The sequence below is a fragment of the Podarcis pityusensis genome (assembly GCF_964106645.2).
Source record: "Podarcis pityusensis genome assembly, chromosome: 15".
Lineage (NCBI taxonomy): Eukaryota > Metazoa > Chordata > Lepidosauria > Squamata > Lacertidae > Podarcis > Podarcis pityusensis.
In genome coordinates this window covers 29,815,980-29,832,648 of record NC_138040.1, presented here as the reverse complement: position 1 = coordinate 29,832,648, position 16,669 = coordinate 29,815,980, and the positions used below count along the sequence as shown (strand labels likewise).

At 51.2% G+C, this 16,669-nt stretch overlaps 2 protein-coding genes across 3 annotated transcripts; both read right to left on the bottom strand.

Moving 5' to 3' along the window:
* Positions 1 to 20: 20 nt before the first annotated feature.
* Positions 21 to 8,342, bottom strand: LOC308464545 (myelin protein zero-like protein 3). 2 transcript variants are annotated; one of them, XM_080983943.1, is made up of 6 exons: positions 8,064 to 8,342; positions 6,432 to 6,601; positions 5,175 to 5,385; positions 3,641 to 3,806; positions 2,833 to 2,887; positions 21 to 1,359 (listed from the first exon to the last, which is right to left on the bottom strand). In XM_080983943.1, the coding sequence occupies exons 1-6, from the start codon at positions 8,113 to 8,115 to the stop codon at positions 1,333 to 1,335; spliced, it is 681 nt and encodes a 226-aa protein (XP_080840069.1). In that variant the 5' UTR covers positions 8,116 to 8,342; the 3' UTR covers positions 21 to 1,332. The 2 variants fall into 2 exon arrangements, with proteins under 2 accessions (XP_080840069.1, XP_080840070.1); XM_080983944.1 differs by having other exon boundaries at positions 6,432 to 6,598.
* Positions 8,343 to 8,480: 138 nt separating this feature from the next.
* On the bottom strand, positions 8,481 to 16,290 carry MPZL2 (myelin protein zero like 2). The gene is made up of 6 exons (XM_080983947.1): positions 16,118 to 16,290; positions 13,458 to 13,624; positions 12,401 to 12,611; positions 12,118 to 12,262; positions 10,659 to 10,724; positions 8,481 to 9,908 (listed from the first exon to the last, which is right to left on the bottom strand). The coding sequence occupies exons 1-5, from the start codon at positions 16,173 to 16,175 to the stop codon at positions 10,667 to 10,669; spliced, it is 639 nt and encodes a 212-aa protein (XP_080840073.1). The 5' UTR covers positions 16,176 to 16,290; the 3' UTR covers positions 8,481 to 9,908; positions 10,659 to 10,666.
* Between the last annotated feature and the right edge of the window lie 379 nt (positions 16,291 to 16,669).

Genomic DNA, 16,669 nt, shown 5'->3' with positions numbered 1-16,669 from the left:
AAAAAGACCATTAGACGGGGTTGGTAAAAGATATTTATTGGCTACAGGAGAGATGGGAATCCTCCTCCCCCAGCCCCTATCCACAGAAAGGCCCCACTGAGGAATGAATGTCTGTGAAAGAGGAGGAGACAATGCACATATTGGCATCTGCACAGACACAAGCAGCAATTCTGGAGAGGAAAGTCAGGCTGACAAAGAGGAAATTCTTCTGTAAGTAAACGCGGAACAGTCCTCTAGAGCAGGGGCTCCCAACCGGTGGCCCACAGACCCCAGTGAGGCAGTGTAACCCACCCAGGGGGTCCATGGCACCATTCACATGCCATAGAGATAACAACAGTGTAACCCACCCAGGGGGTCCACAGTACTCAGCTAATTGGGAACCACTGCTCTAGAGTCTTGTCCCAGGGCCTTCCAAATGCCTGTGCCTTTGGGGGACATCCTGAGGTGTGCATGGATCTCCAAATGAAGGCTCTTCTTACATTTTAGCTCCAAGTTGCCTGAACCTAGGAAAGCAATACCAGCCCCAGGCATGTGGCACAAGACCAGCCGTCACACTTGGCTTTCATTACAAGGAAGCCCAGTCCCCCCACCATTACCTGCTCTGGTTCCAATGCCTACGGCCAGCTTGGCTTTGAACCAGCAGCCAAGGGCAGCAGCCAAAGGAGAAGATTACACAGTGGCCCTTCTCTCTCCCTGGAAAGAAAAGCACAGTGAACCTCTCTGGTACCTTGAGCCATGGAATACCTGCCCAACTCTCTCCAAGCCACTGCAGGTGCTAACATCTGCCTGCTTCAGATATAGCCCAGCCCTTTCTCCATGTCAGTGGTAACTAGCCACCAGACGCAAGGTGCCCACACCATTTCCAAACATTTTGTTCTTGCTGTTGCTGCTGTTGCTGCTGTTGTGGGAGTTGGAAATAGACGGGAGGTTTGTGCAAAAATATGGCGAGGAGGAGGAGGACCAAGTAATACCTTCATGAGTCAAGTGCTAAAGGGTGGCTGAGTTCAATGCAGTGTGTGGAGAAACAGCAGCTCAAGAGTGTCAATCAGCACAGGTCATCTTACCCAGAACCCAACAGTCCAAACAGACAGCTGTAATCCCCACAGGCTGCATTCTCCATCCAGAGAAACAGGGCAAGAGCCGCACCAACCAATGAGAAGCTGTAACATCTTGATGCTCCGCAACATGAGGTAGAACCTGATCCCACACACACCATCAGAGCCCTCCTGACACCATGAAGTCCAGCGCCAAAGTTCCATTCATTGAAGAATCACTGGGATGTATCCTGCTGGCCTTCAGATGACATTCGGAAAAAATACCTTTGTCCTCAAGTCAGTAAGGATCCTCATCATCTGAATCCTGAACAGAATGCAAGAAGAAAAGGTCAAGCAACAGAGCCAACAAGATGACCCCCCAAATGCTTCACCTGGCAGAAATTTACTGTTGGGAAAATGAGTTGGAGGATTTTGTGCTAAACAACTCAGTGAACCCAGATCTGGAAATGTCTGCAAGGAAGCTCAGTTAGATTCCGCCCCTCTCTTCTCTCTCTCACACACACAGGCCCAGCATGCCAGAGTGTACACCCTGGTCTTCTTCAGAAACCTCCATATGAGGATGAGACCACTGTGGGAAATGGACTGAGACACAATGCTAAATTCATGGACAACTGTGCCAGACTCTTAGACCAGGGCACACACTTGCAATGCCACTTCCTTGTGTAACCAACGGGATCCTTCAACTCAGTCTTATTTTGTACTCTTGCTGACAACCTCCTTGCATACTCTGGCTGAACACCAGCACAGAGACGCTAAAATCCTCAGCAGCTCAGGCCCAAGAGCCTGCAGCCTGCATGTGCAATTGTGGACTTCACAACATTATCACATAGTAAAACCTCCATGTGCCAACCACACAAACATTCATATTCAGAAACAAAAGGGACGGCCAACTCTCCCACCCATCCCATGTTTGGTCTTTGCTTCATTGGCAAACAGGGCTGGCCCAAAAAGATATTTTGCTACCTGTGGTGGAACAGTAAATGTCTCCTCCCCCAAGTCAAGGTACATAGAGCAAGTCATTTTGGCACCTGAATGAGAAAAACCTGAAAGTGCCTCTCTCTGGGACTAAAAATACAATAATGGATTAAATCGCTGGCCATTTGTTGCCCTTTCACAAGACCCTAAACCAGGGTTTCCCAAACCTGGGTCTTCAGCTGTTTTTGGACTACAACTCCCATCATCCCAATGGTCAGGGATGATAGGAAATGTAGTCCAAAAACTGCTGGAGAACCAAGTTTGGGAAGCCCTGCCCTAAATCATTTGCCTCAGCCAGCTGCTTCACTCAAGCCCAATGGCAGGACCAGCCCTACAAAGGGGGGGGGGGGTACTTCATATGAAGCTGTAGTATACTCCCACCCTAGACGCCAGCTGTAACAGGAAATTGTGCTCACTTAGCTGTCCTATCCCCCTTGCAGCCCCTGCCCGAAATGGTGCACCTGCTAGCAATGGCAGGAGGGAAAGAGGGAGGTTCTCCAGGGCCAGATGACTAGCATGCCTCCACCCTGCCTCTCATGACTGAAGGGCAAATGGAAACAATGGGTGGTATCTACGAGTGGGTTTGTTCCTATGCCCCCCAACCCACTCCCCCAGGCCAGCCCTGTTCACAAACACCTCCACCCTTCTGACACCTACAGCGGCAAAGGTAGGAGACTTCAGTCTTGGCCTCTGGATTGGGTCAGGCATGAGTGGGAATTTAATGGCAGGCCCAAGATGCTTTGCCTTCCCTGCTATCTTGCCAGCATCAAACTGGGTGTGTAAGAATGGCACTTTTGCTTACCAGACATCGCAGACACCAGGCGGCCAGCCTCTCCTTGCACTTAGGTCGCTCAGGTCTACAAGAAGAGCACAGAGGTGAGTCCAGCATGTGTCTCCTTTGCCTGTCTGGCACCTGCCCCCCTCAAAACCCCCAGGGCAGCCAGTTGCACACTTGTGCCAGTCAGCTTGCTCTACCTCTGCCCATCCCCTCCAAAAGAAACCCAGTTATCCTGACAAGCAGCTCCTCACTGGTGAGGCTTGACCAGACTCGCCCTACCCTGCCCCCTGCATCTGCCACAAAGCTTCCATGGGGTTGCTGTTCATAGAATTGTGGAGTTGGAAGGGACCCCCAAAGCCATCTAGTTCAACCTTCCGCAATGCAGGAATCACAGTTAAATAATCCCTGACAGGAGGCCACCCAACCTCCAATGAAGGCGAGTCCACCACTACCTGCTCCTGAGGTGGACCAACAGCCGCAGACCATCAAGTTCCCAAGATTTATGCAGGAGCTGACAGTAGGCAGAACATGCCTTTGAGGCACCAGGTGCAGTGGAGTGTCAATCATCAAAACACCTGCTGATGCCCTATGGAGGGTTCACAGTCTGAATCAGCTGCTCCACAATAACCACATATTCTGCTCATTATATTCCCCTTGGTCTGAGATCATGGGCATGGTGAGGGTTGTATGGGGTGGTGTCATTAATCTCCATTAAGTGACCTTGAGTACAAGCCAAGGGAGCCCAACAAGAACCCTCAGGGCAGCCCTCCCCATCCCAAACGCTACTTCTCTCTGCTTCTCCCTGGTTAAGCACATAACACAAAGTGCTCACTCTTCAGAGACTTCGATGGAGGACTTCTTGTAGTTGCACTTCTTCTTGCTTTTCAGCACCCCGAGCTTCTTGCCCATTCGAACCAGGAGCAAGGCCACCACAATGGCTGAGGGGAGGAAGACCAGGATGGAGAGAAGCCCAGCTGATGTCAGCTGGAAGGAGGCCCCTGGAGAAAGAGGCAGGAATCAGGCCAGAGGCACACCAGAAGGGCAGACTGGGTCTCTGGGGAACAGAGGCTCCAAGGGGAACACCCAAGATCAAACCACAACTGAGTTTCCAACCCATCTGAGCAAAGAAGGCAAAATGCTGAATTAAGGAGGCGTCACAGCCAGTCCCCAGAACAGAAGACGGGAGGTAAGCACATACCATGCTAATCCCTGGCCAATGCACAAATGCTAACTGAGTCTTCCCATCAGGGTTTGAATTTTTCAGCAGAAACATGGTGAAACATGAAAGCTTAACTAGGGATTTCCGCAGCAGACTCAGTTTTGTGACTGGAACAAATCCATCAGCTTATTAAAGCTTAATAGTATTATGGAATTTAAGGAAAAGAAAGTAACTTACAGAAAATAAAGCAAATTGCTTATGATGAAAATTAAAGCAGGAATACAATATAAACTGAATAAACTTATGAATGTTTTATACAGGGGACCCTCTGGATATGAATTTAATTCGTTCCAGGGGTCTGTGCGCATCCCAAAAATTTCATAAGCAGAGGCGCTGCTTCTGCGCACATGCAAGATGCACAGAGCACTTCTGCACACGCGCGCAGGGCGAAACCTCCAGGTTTGCCACGTTCGCAACCCAAAAGTTATGTTACCTGAAGGTAACATAACCCAAGGGTCCACTATAATTAGCATGAACTAATTGCAAGTACCAATCGTAGAACTGAGAAGGATTCAGAGAAACACAGACTCTGAACTTCTATACGTCATTAAAGTTCTTTGTTTTAGGTATGTTGCTTTTGTCTTAAGTTATTTGTTTCTTGGTCACATCAGGCCATTCTTCTTCAGCAATGGGCACTTGACACCAGTCCAAATAAAACTGAGGTGGCAGTCTATGTCCTTAGCCATGGTTCTACATTAAAATAAGAATGACTCAAAATAAACTTTTGGTTCTGTAGGCCTAGCAGGCTTTGCAATCTCCAAAAGGGGGAAAGGGAAGAGACACCCCAAAGAACTTGCCTCTCACCATGGCAAAAAACAGGTCCTACTTGCAGGCTCACACAGATAAAGTGAGTGAGCCCCACCCCTTCTCTTTGCACATTGTACTTGCCAGCCTCTGGGGACTAAGGCAGGAAGTGAGCAGATCTGACGCTCAACCCCAGCAGCCCCCAGGGTAGAATGAGGGCCTGTCTTACCATTCTCCTGAAATAGTGCATGCTAGAAAATGCAACTGGTGGAGGATGGCAGGGGGGAGATGGCACTAAGAGGCTGGGATTTTCAGGAAACAGCAACAGGGTTTTAATGCTCTTGACAGGAAAGGCGGGGAGGCAGAACCACCATGGCCACAGGGACTAGAAACATTGCTTTACCTCTCTGAGTGACAGTCAGCATAGTCTGGGGGATGTTATGCTGCACGTCCGGGGGATTTTTCACAGCGCAGGTGAACGTCCCATTGTCATCCATCGTTGGGTTGTTGATCCTAATGGAAGCATCCCGCTTGGCCACGTTTCCAACCCAGGATACCCGGTCACGGAAGGTGCCCTTCTTAGCTGGATAGGCATTTGACTGGTAGTGGAAGATCTAGAGGAGTTTAGAGATGGTGAGCACTGACAGCCGCATGGATGCTACTAGCCCAGAGATGGAAAAAAGACAAAGTCCCTACCAGAGAAGAATGGCAAGCTAAGATGTTGGGCTATGCCGAAATGGCAAAACTGACCGGAAAGCTCAGGAACCAAGAAGACCAAAACTTTAATAAAGAATGGGAAAAAATTATAATTTGTCTGGGAGACCACTGTAAGCAGATGAAAGCATTAGCAGGATTGCAATAACACTTGTAATGTAGCAGATACTATGGACAAAATGGAGTGATATAAAATATAAGAATAATAATTAATAATAATAATTTATTATTTATACCCCGTCCATCTGGCTGGGCTTCCCCAGCCACTCTGGGCGGCTTCCAACAAAATCTTAAAATACAGTGGTCTGCTAAACATTAAAAGCTTCCCTAAAGAGGGCTGCCTTCAGATGTCTTCTAAATGTCTGGTAGTTCTTCTCTTTGACATCTGGTGGGAGGGCGTTCCACAGGGCGGGTGCCACTACCGAGAAGGCCCTCTGGCTGGTTCCCTGTAACTGCCTGGTTCCCTCAATTATGGAACAACATGCAGTCGAAAAGGTTGACAATTGGACCCATGAAGGGGAAGGTGGGAAGTCCAGCGATTCGGAGAAGTCTCTAAATATGGATATGTATTTTGTATTGTTATAATTTTACACTTGTAAAATCAAATAAAAATCATTATTTTTAAAAAAAATATAGAGATGGTGAGCATCACGTCCCATGACAGCCAAGAGCCAATGGCTCAAGGCCTTTCATGAGCCAAACTCACTGCAGAGATGCACAGCAACATTCCAGCAAGGTAGGCTCATGCTTCTGCAGGAAGGATGATGATCTCAGGGATACTGAAAGCCATTCAATTGGCACCCCCAGAGCAGCAGGATAAAGACTCTGCTGTGCACCTGCCACCATAAACACCTTGTGCACCAGTGGCACCCACCACAGCAGACGTGGCAGGCACATGTGCCACTCTGCCAAGAGCCAGCGGGCAGACAGTGAAAGCACCACTCACCGGCTCCAAACTGCCCCCTGCAAGAGGTCGGTATGTCCAATCGATGGTGAGCTTCTCTGTGACTGGGAAGGAAGACTTGAACCAGCACTTCAAGATCACGGCCTCACCCACAAAGGCCTGGACGTCTGAGTCAGCCTGGATCTCCAGGGAGTGGACTCTGGCAAGGGCTGCTGCAAAATATAACCCCAAGAGATGGGTTAGTCACCTGAGCAGGAGCGCAGAGGTGTTGACAGGAAGAGTTCCTGCTGCTCCCTCTTCTGCCAGACCCACTTTGCAGGAAGTGCTTAGCTCAGCAAAGGAACCGCCCACTGTTTTTTCCCTTGGCCAGGCAGAGATCAGGAACTCAAGAGAACCAGCCACAAAGGACTCCCAAAAACAGCACCTTCTGGTGCTCTGCAGCCTCCAGACATAGCAACTACCAGCAGGTGGCGAGAAGGGGCCCCATCATTAGACAAAAGGAAGAAACTGCCTTGAGTGGATGACAAGGGGGAGCAGTAGTAATGTCTTGGATGGATGGTGCTGTGCCCCCCATCGTCTCCCCCCCCCCAATATAGGCTGCTGTGCCCTGGAAGTGAAGGTTATCCTTTGCCTATGGCAGCACAATGTCTAACACCAGCCCCAGAGACAGGGACCTAAACATTTAGTCTGGGGTGGGGGAGGATTGGTGTGGGTTCCATTAGAAGTGCCAGTCTCAGTGCTTTATAGACTCCACCTCAGAGGGAAATTCCCATTTTCTTTCTTGTTGGGACAGATTTTTATTTTTCACTGTATCCAATAAAGGTAAAGGGACCCCTGACCATTAGGTCCAGTTGTGACCGACTCTGGGGTTGCGGCGCTCATCTCGCTTTACTGGCCAGCATGACTAAGCCGCTTCTGGCGAACCAGAGCAGCGCATGGAAGCGCCGTTTACCTTCCCACCGGAGCGGTACCTATTTATCTACTTTCACTTTAGCAGGGACAGAGCAACGGGAGCTCACTCCGTCGCGGGGATTCGAACCGCCGACCTTCTGATCGGCAAGCCCTAGGCTCTGTGGTTTAACCCACAGCGCCACCCGCTTCCAATGCTGCAGATCTAATTTTATTCAATGGGTCACTCATTTCAATGGGTCTACTCGGAGTAAGAAAAGCACTCAATACAACCCATCAGTGATTCTTTCAGCCTACGACAAGGACTTCTGGGCATTTGTTTGGCTTTTCCCCCTGTTCAGCGCACTTCGAGGGCCTGGGCCAGCTGCTCTCTTGACAACAACCCCGCAAGGTTGGCGGAGTCGCGTCTCCGGGTAGAAAACTCCCTTAGCCGGGCTGGCCGTGCACCTCTTCCCCGGACAGCAGGCAAAGGGGCACCAGGCTTCTGGCCCCGATTCGCTCCCGGCTGGAATCCACGAAGGGAGCCCTCGCCGCACCCCAACATCTCTCTTGACCCCGTACCACCGACAGGCAGGCAGCCAGCTGGACCCCGAGTCGACTTGCTCCGGAGGAGACCTGGCTGCGCTTCTCGCTGTTTGGCACCAGGCCCGGGCGGCTGTTCTCGGTCGGGTCGGCCACAGGACCAGAGCCAAGCCCGAGATCCAGGACAGCGCTAGGGAAGGGAAGGGCCCCGGGGCCCCGCTCCCGCCTCCGCCCCTCACTCACCCCACAGAAGCAGGAGGACCCCGCCGCCAGGCTTCTTCCGCGAGAGCCCCATTTTCCTCGCCACTTCCTCGGACGACACCTGTCCGCCCAGGTGAGGCCGGAAAGGGAGGGGAGAGGCTCAAAATGGCCGCCCGGAGACACTCCCTGCCCAGCAGCCGGCACTCTGCACATGCTCAGAGGCGCCGAAAAGACGCCAGTCGCGACTGAGTCATCCAAGCGCTCTGCGGCGTCACCGGTTCCACAAGCGGGATACGGAGTAATGATATTGCCGCCGACGCCAGGCCACCTCTCTCTCTCGGGCGCTGCCGGCCCGCGTTGCCTCCCTCTCCCGAGACCTCGCCGCGGGAAGAGGGGCCTCCCGGCTGGCCGGCTTCCCCACGAGAAGCCCGGAAAAAAACGTACAAAGCAGGCTGAAAGTTCGCTTGACTTCCAAAGGTCTACGGTTTTTATTGTGAAATACAACTTATTTACATACAATTGCGTAACCAGACTCATACGGACAACTAAACTTCAGGGCCAGGCCGGCAAAGGACAAAGCCGCGCCCCCAAGGTGCCCCCTCCCCCGACCACTTTCCATATCCAGAAGCAGACCGGGCCCGCTTGGCAGTTGACTCGGGGGCCAAGGACGACCCCCGGCTCCCCTGCAAGGCAGGCTGGCAGGGGAAGGGCAGGTCCTCTAGCAGAGGAGGAAGGGGCTCTACAGATGTGACCTCGCCCCCTCCCCAAATAGTGGGGCAAGCAGAGGCTGAACTGGCCTGGTTTGGAGCGCTGAAAGGCAGTTTCTGAGCAATAAATATACAGCGCAGAGAGAGGCTGGCGGAGGCTTCCTGAAAAGCCTCCAGTCCTGAAAGCTGCTGAATTGCAAATGGCCCTGGGTGCAAGTTCTGCGGGTGGAGGGGTTTGTCGCAGCATTTGGACAAGTCCGTTTGCATCTCCAGATACCACAGCGGCTGAAGAAATCCAGGAGGAGGAAGAGGAAGAGAATCCTGGCTTGCGCATGGGGAGCAGTGTGCGCAGGGAAAGGAATGGTGATGGCTCACTGTGAAGAAACAGAAACCCAGACGCCCCACCCATCATCAGCTTCTTTCTTCCTGGGCTCAAAATGTTGACCAACCCTACAGATATTGGAGCTACTGTGGATACTGAACTGCTGGTTATAGGATGATTGGAGCACTGTGGGCTGTGACTCCGAGCAACACCTCAGTGGCAGAGCAGGAGAATCTCAGGGTTGTGGGTTTGAGCCCCACCTTGGTCAAAAAGATTCCTGCATTTCAAGGGGTTGCACTGATGGTCCTTTTCAACTCTATGTTTCTATTCTCCGTTTAACAGCAAATTTAGCTGTGTAAGAGTAGGGAGGGCTTCTATGGGTACAAATAATAATTTATTATTATTATCCTTTAAGCCTCAGGAGTCTAGCCAGGCTGAGCTCCCCAGAAACTTAGAAAGTTGGACTGTATTTGTGCAAGAGTGGCATAGTCCTAGTTGAGAAAGAGGCTGTGCATTGGAGTCTTTGCCTTTTCTGAAAGTTGTACATGGAGGCCCCCCTTTCAGTAGTTTGCTTGGAATAATTCCTCACAGATATGCACCAGGCCAGGGCTGGGGACCCCCCCATGACCCCCCCCACACACACTATAGCATCACTAGGAACTGCCAAACTCTGCTATAGGCCAAGCCTTAAGGTCTTTCCACCAAGAGCTGCAGCCTCAGAGGGCCTTTGAAGATAACAGTGATGATGCACTTCTCTAAGGCAAGGGAATCAGGGACAGCTGTCTTGTGGCATCCGCCACCTCTGATCCAGAACTCTGAAGAACCAGCCTCCAGCTCCTATGGGGGTGGGCAGTAGACCTGTGAGGAGGACAGACAGGTAGACAGGTTACTCTTAGGCTTTGTCCCTGAGCCTGAGGGCAATGCTGGAAAGGGTGATGGGTTCAACCTAGGCCAGCAAGGGCAACACTGCAGGGGTGTGCCAACAAGTTGCCTAAAAAGGTTTCAATTCCTCTATCCGCAAGGTATGTAACAACATTCTCAGCTCCCTCCAATTTTATTTTATTCCTTTAAAGTATTTGGATCTTGCTGTTCAGCCAAAAAAAAAATGCTACCAGAGTTGTTTACAATGCTCAATAATAAGATAGTCCCTACCCTCAGGTTTAGAATAAAAATGGCACAACACTAAAGGAAAAGGGGAGTGGAGGAAAAAGGAAAAAGCCAAACTCAAGCACTAGATCTTATTTAAAAGCTCCTATAAGTGCTCTTTCTTGCAGGGATAGGGGAACACAGGAAGCTGCCTTATAGAGAGTCAGAGCACTGGGTCCATCTAGGTCAATACGGCTTGCACTGGCTAGTTGCAGCTCCCCAGGGGTTCAGACAAGGGGTCTTTTTTGAGTCCCACCAGGAAGTAGTGCTAGGGATTGAACTGGGACCTTCTGCTTGCAAAACAGGTGCTCTGCTATTGAGCTGTGGCCCTTTCCCCAAACATTTGGAACGGCTAGATGGAGACGCCTTCCACTGGGCTTCCGCTGACCCACCTTGGACTCTACCACCCACCTGGTGACAGAAATGCCTTCTGGAGAAAGGGGCAAGGCCAAAGGTACCTACCGGGCACATTAGGCTCCCTCTTCCAGCAGGTGCTTCTCCGTCTCTTTCAAATTCTCCTTCTCTGGCCTGTTATCAAATGCAACAAAGGCAGTAGTTAGGAAGCCAGCCAAGTTCTCTGGCCTCGGGGTCAGGGAGGAAAAAAGAGGCTGTTGTGTAAAATGAAAGGCAGGAGTCCCTCCTGGATTTGGGAGAAAGTGAGGAGCAGCAGGAGGTCCAACCTCAACCCAGAAGCTAGTGAAGCTCAGCTGTCCTGGGTCCTGCCAAAGTCACTGTCTTGATCCACTCGGTGCAGTGCTCACTGTGTAGGTCACAAGCCTGTGCTAGTACCACAGCAAATGTGCCCCACTTGCAAGCAGTTGTGGAGCAACTCAGTTCCGTTTCTGGCCCAACTTTTCCTCCACTTCGACACAAAGCCATCAAAATGTTTTGCAATGAATTTCCTTCACCTTGTATATGTAGCAGAAGAATGAGATAGGAGAATGGTCTGCACCACACTGAAAACTGTAGCTGCAGGGTGTGGGTCCCAACTTTGAATGGCCCTACAATGAAAACTGCTTGCGATGGAAAACTAGCACAGCTGGGAGTGGAGTGGAGTAGAACTTTTCTCCCCAAGTGGGCTAAACTTCCAGTGGCAGGGAGGTTTTATTTATCTATTATAAAACATATTTATACAGCTTATCATCCTTTTGGGACTTCGGGTGGTATGCAATCAATAATCATTTCAACCACAAAGCAATAAACACAGTTCATAAAACTAATTTACAGCAAACACTTTTGCCTGGGGCTGAAAAGATTTCAGTGTTGGCACCAGGCGAGCCTCTCTTGGGAGGATGTTCCCCCGCTGGGAAGCCACCACTGAAAAAGCCTTTTCTTTCATTGTTGAGTACCAGATAAAGGAGACACCTGAGTGAAGGTTTTGGCTGAAGACCTCAAGACACAGGCAGACCAATCCCCCTTCAGGAGTTTGGATTCTAAGATGTTTAGGAGGAGTTAAAAAAATGCAGTCTGTTTAGAAGTGATGAATATCAGCTGGATGCTTCTATGGTCTCCCACCTCAGGCCCACTTCATTCTGCCACATGTGTAGAGACTCAGCCTTTTTCATTTTAACTTCCCTGGTTCACCAGAGCCTGTCAACAACCCGGCCCAGTGACACTCGCCTGTGACCCATTAAAGCTTCATGGGATCCAGGCAAGTGAATTCTGGCACTCCTGGTTCCTTGTTGCAGCCATTACTTACTGATCCCAGCCCCAAACCATCCCTTGCTCTGTCTCTCAAGGCTGTGTGGTCATCGTCTTCATCTTTTTTTGAAGAGAGTGATTTACCTGTATCAATGAACAGTTGGTGTCCATTTTCTGTGACGGCCAAGAGACCAGTTGTGGTTCCCACAAGGCCAGGCAAATTGCCTCTAGCCAGCTTCCACACACACACACACACACACACACACACACACACACTTACAGTTCTGTCTCCTCCACCTCTGACTCCGTATCTCCATGCCTTCTCTTCCGGTAGCGGCAGATGACAACCACGACGACGATGACAATCATCAGAAAACAGACAGCACCAATGATGAACGCTAGGATGTGGATCTCTGAGAAAGTCACTGTGCAGGGATGAAAGGCATGTTGGGTGTGCAAGAGGGATATAGTAGCCCCTGTACCCCAGCAGCATAGGCGACTGAGCAGCCCCTCTCCCCCGCCCCCAGCAAACCCACTTGCACCCTCCCCCCGAAGTCACAAACCTTTCGTCACCACTCGTAGCTGGATTTCACCAGTCGGACCGTCCACATCGGGCGGGTTCCTCACGTGGCACTGGAAGGTCCCGTTGTCACTGGGCTTGGTGTCCCAAAGGATAATGGAGCCGTCGTTCTTGTGGATGTTGCCATCCCATGTGACTCTGCCTTTGAAGCGGCCTGATGTCGGTGGAAAAGGCTCCTCACTGTAGTAGAAAACCTATGAAGTTGCAAGGAGAAGCCCAGCTATCATGCCTGCCACTGCTGGTATGAAATGACAGCCACTTTTCAGTGACCTCGGTCCTCTGTGGATAGCACCTCCCACTTCTGCAGGAGATTTTGAAACTGAAACTGGCCTGGAGGAGCAGGAGGTTCTCTAAATGAATATACTCCCTGGGAATGGGTGAGATTGACTAGTCAGGCCTGGCCCAGCCATGCAGCAGAGTGAAGCAACTTCCTTCAGGCAGCACCAAAGAGTTGGAGAGGATTTGTGTCCGAGTGGTACAGCAAGACTTTTCAAAGTGCAGGTCCTGGCTAGGGAGGGTGAACACCTTTTAACTCTCTGCCTTAGGCAGCAAAATGCCTTGGGCCAGCCCTGCCAACAGTGGTGAACTGCCCTTGATTAAGCCAATCTCCAAAGAGGAATCTGAACCATCTTCCCATCAGGGACTGGTTTTTGTTGCATGGATGTCAGCTGCAGCTATTCAGAGCAGAGACATTATAATACAAGCCATTTTCAGGATCTGTAAACATTTGATCAGCAAGAGCCCCTTACAAGTCCCGCTTTATTGGGCGTGATTGGTCTCTGGAGCTTCATAGCCATGGTACAAGGTGACACCCACTCCCCTTTGCTCCACAAGGGTGCGATGCTTATTCAGAGCATATTGGACATGGGTATAGGCAGGCGGTGAGAAGATTGCAGAAACCGGGCTGCAAAACTCCCAACTTCACAGGGAGGTATACCAGCTGCTCAGGATCCTCTGGAGGCCAAGCACCAAACTGGGGCCACAACCCTGGGGAAGAGCCCAGGTCACGTTCCACAAAAAGGCTGCAGAGATGAACTTACAAACTCAGATCTGCCAGGTTCCTCAGGCTGGAAGTGCCAGGACACTGTCAACTTTGACCCGACTGCGGAATAGCTGCGGAAGGTGCATTTCAAGCGCACTTCTGTCCCGTTCAGGACTTCCAGGGACTTAGGGGTGTAAATGTCCACAGCTGACACAGGCCAGAGCACTGGAGGGGAAAGAAGCATAGAAAATGAGCTCCTACAGGGGGGAGGCACACACACACACACACACACACACACACACACACACACGAGTGTCAGCATTCCAATAATCCCCCAGAGCCAAGAGAGAGGGTTGGTGATGCCCTGGCTAAACCTTCCTTGGATGATTTTCAGGCAGCCTGGGGTGCTTCAGGCAGCCTGGAAGGGGAGGGCTTCTCAACTGCCCTGAAAGATGGCTGGACTCAATGCCCTGCTTGGCTTCAGCTCCTGAAGAAGATGGGCTCCTGCTACACACTATAAGCATGGGGAGAAACTTTGGCCTCACCAGGGGACGTGGGTGGTGCTGTGGGTTAAACCACAGAGCCTAGGACTTGCTGATCAGAAGGTCGGCAGTTTGAATCCCCACTATGGGGTGAGCTCCTGTTGCTTGGTCCCAGCTCCTGCCAACGTAGCAGTTCAAAAGCATGAAGTGCAAGTAGATAAATAGGTACCGCTTCAGCGGGAAGATAAACGGTGTTTCCATGCACTGCTCTGGTTCGCCAGAAGTGGCTTAGTCATGCTGGCCACTTGACCTGGAAGCTGTACACCGGCTCCCTCGGCCAGTAAAGCGAGATGAGCGTGCAACCCCAGAGTCGGCCACGACTGGACCTAATGGTCAGGGGTCCCTTTACCTTTACCTTACCTGCAGCTGTCAGGCAGAAAAGGCTACCCCAAAATAAAATGAGCTTCTTCTTCCAGTGTAGCACCTACTCTTTGGAAACCCCTCCTGTACATAACAGACAGGCACCATATTCACTGACTTTTTGGTGCCTTGGGAATAAGTTCCTTTTCCAAAAAGCCTTTTAAATGGAGATTTTCATGCCCGTTTTTATGTGTACTGGGTTGAGATTGTATCTATGTTTTCATGGTTGTTATTTTTATTGTTAAGTCACATGGGGATGTTTTAAGGAAAGCAATTCATAAATTAAGTAAATAAAACTGAGCAGTGGCTTTGGAGCCTGGCTGCTCTAGAGTAAAGGATTCCCATGCCTAAATAACCCAACGCTGGCTTGTGTTAGTCTCTGGGCTGCTAGCTGCCCATCTCTTTCTCCTGCTCACCCTGAGAAGCTCCTTAATTTCAGTCTTCAGGGAAAGGGTCTCTGCCCTTACCCAGATGCCAAAGGTTGCAGCCTCTGTTTGGATGCTAAGGCACTCTGTATCTGCTTAGGGCACAGGTGAAAGGACACATGGGAATTACCACTCCCTTCCCATTGACCATGATGCAACAAAGGCAGGATATCGATGCACAAAATAAAACAGTAAAATAAATAAAGCAGCTCTCTTTTAGAAGTTGGGCAAAGCCAGTACTCATGGGTGGAAGGTGGCAAGGTCCCCAAAGTGGTCTCTCTGCCCTTGGGCAGCAGCTGGACCACCTGATCCATAAATCCCTAGGCTACCACCACCACCCTTGTCAGGTTGGAGGAAAAGCCTAGAGCTGCCTCTGCAGAAGAAGGAAGAACTGCCAGGACCTTGGCTCTGCTTCTCCTCTAAGTGATTCATGGTAAAGTAACTCCTTATGATAGAGATGTTTGATTCCTACATCCGGCTTACAAAACACGTGAGTTGATTCTGCGTCCACAGCGAATGAACTCTGTGGCCGTGTGATGCAACGGGTAGAGCGCTGGGCTTGGGCATGCTAGGACACAGGCATTGCCAGGCTGGTCTTGCATAAAACGCGGCTGCCTTCTGGCCTCGGTTTCCGGCATGGAAAAGGGGAATGGCGCGGAAAGCGAAATAGTGAAAAAACAAAACCTGCCAAGTGTCTCTTCTTAAGAGTGCTGCATTAAGGTGTGAAGGTCTGTTTTCTCAAGGGAGGGAAGGAGGGTCTCCAGAGAAGCCAAGCCCTTGGGGAGAGGAAACTGATCCCGCATTCCCGCATTGGCCTCCCTTTATCTCTCAGCAGAGCAGAGCACAAACATTCCTTCTTTTTGGCAGAGCCCTCCAGAGGGAGGGGAAGGTTGGCAGAGAGGAAAAAATACACGCAGAATAAACAAGAGCTCAGGACAATATTTTCACCGCAGCCCCGGTTCAATCACACCAGGATAAACCGTCCACAATCAGATGGAGTTTGACAGCTGGAGAAAAGCAGAGTTGAGGCCACATTGCACAGGTACAGGCAGGCAATAGCGGTGCAGCTGGCCTAAACAGAATGAGACCACTACTGGCCATTCCCTCCTGGCCCTGGGCCCTCTGCTGGGCACCCTCACATGGTCATTCCCATAGGAGGCCAAGGAAATGACAGTGGAGGGGAGTCTTTCTCTGTGCCTGGAAGACACCTCAAACCTGTTTGTCCAAGAGCGCCTGTGAGCTCTCCACTGTCCACACAGCCCAGAAAGTGGCTGGCTTGCCGGCCGGCCGGCCTGCCTGCCAGCTTGCTTTGGAGCTCTTGCCCCTAAGAGCAGAGCCCAGGGCAGGGATTGACAAGCAAAGGGAGAGAAGAGCAGGGCTGTAGTCCTTACCTAGCAGCAGGAAGCCCACCCAGCTGGGGCCAGGCAGCCCCTGGGAACGAGGTGCCATGTCCACACTCCACAGGCAGTGCCAGCCGCTGGGACGGTGGAGAGGAGGCGGACTGCTGCAGCAGAGTACAGCCACTCCTCTCAGGTGCCCTTCTGGCTCAGGACTAAACAAGGTGGAGCCACGAGGGCTCTCTGCTTCTCCTCCTCCCCTCCCCTCTCCCTCCCACAGGCCAAACCAGGAAGCCTCTCCCAGTCTTGCTGCTGCTCCAGCTGAGGCTGCCTCCACCCTGACTTCCCTGGGGCAGACGGTAGTTTCCAGAGGAACTGGGGCTGTAGTTTGACTGCACGTAGCACTCCTCAATGTGTAGGGCTGGTTGCGATTCGTCAGGGGAAGCCTGTTGAGGCCTACAACCAGAGTGCTAGGGAGCTCAGGTTCTCCTCACAAAGCCCTCTCCACATGCTCAGGAGCTTTCTCTTTCTGCTAACTTCAATTCTTCCATAGCTGAGCAGGGGGTGCTTAGCTCCAGCGACAGAGGGGGAGAAGGAGATGTTGCC

What these genes read in the sequence shown, in the direction of transcription:
- LOC308464545 (XM_080983943.1), bottom strand. Translation starts at nt 8,115, where the DNA reads ATGGGGCTCTCGCGGAAGAAGCCTGGCGGCGGGGTCCTCCTGCTTCTG. An exon ending in GGTCCTCCTGCTTCTGTGGG is followed by an intron (nt 6,602 to 8,063) that starts GTGAGTGAGGGG and finishes TATATTTTGCAG; the next exon opens with CAGCCCTTGCCAGAGTCCAC. An exon ending in CAGGGGGCAGTTTGGAGCCG is followed by an intron (nt 5,386 to 6,431) that starts GTGAGTGGTGCT and finishes AAACTCCTCTAG; the next exon opens with ATCTTCCACTACCAGTCAAA.
- MPZL2 (XM_080983947.1), bottom strand. Translation starts at nt 16,175, where the DNA reads ATGGCACCTCGTTCCCAGGGGCTGCCTGGCCCCAGCTGGGTGGGCTTC. An exon ending in AACCTGGCAGATCTGAGTTT is followed by an intron (nt 12,612 to 13,457) that starts GTAAGTTCATCT and finishes GCAACTTCATAG; the next exon opens with GTTTTCTACTACAGTGAGGA. An exon ending in GAGGTGGAGGAGACAGAACT is followed by an intron (nt 10,725 to 12,117) that starts GTAAGTGTGTGT and finishes ATTTGATAACAG; the next exon opens with GCCAGAGAAGGAGAATTTGA.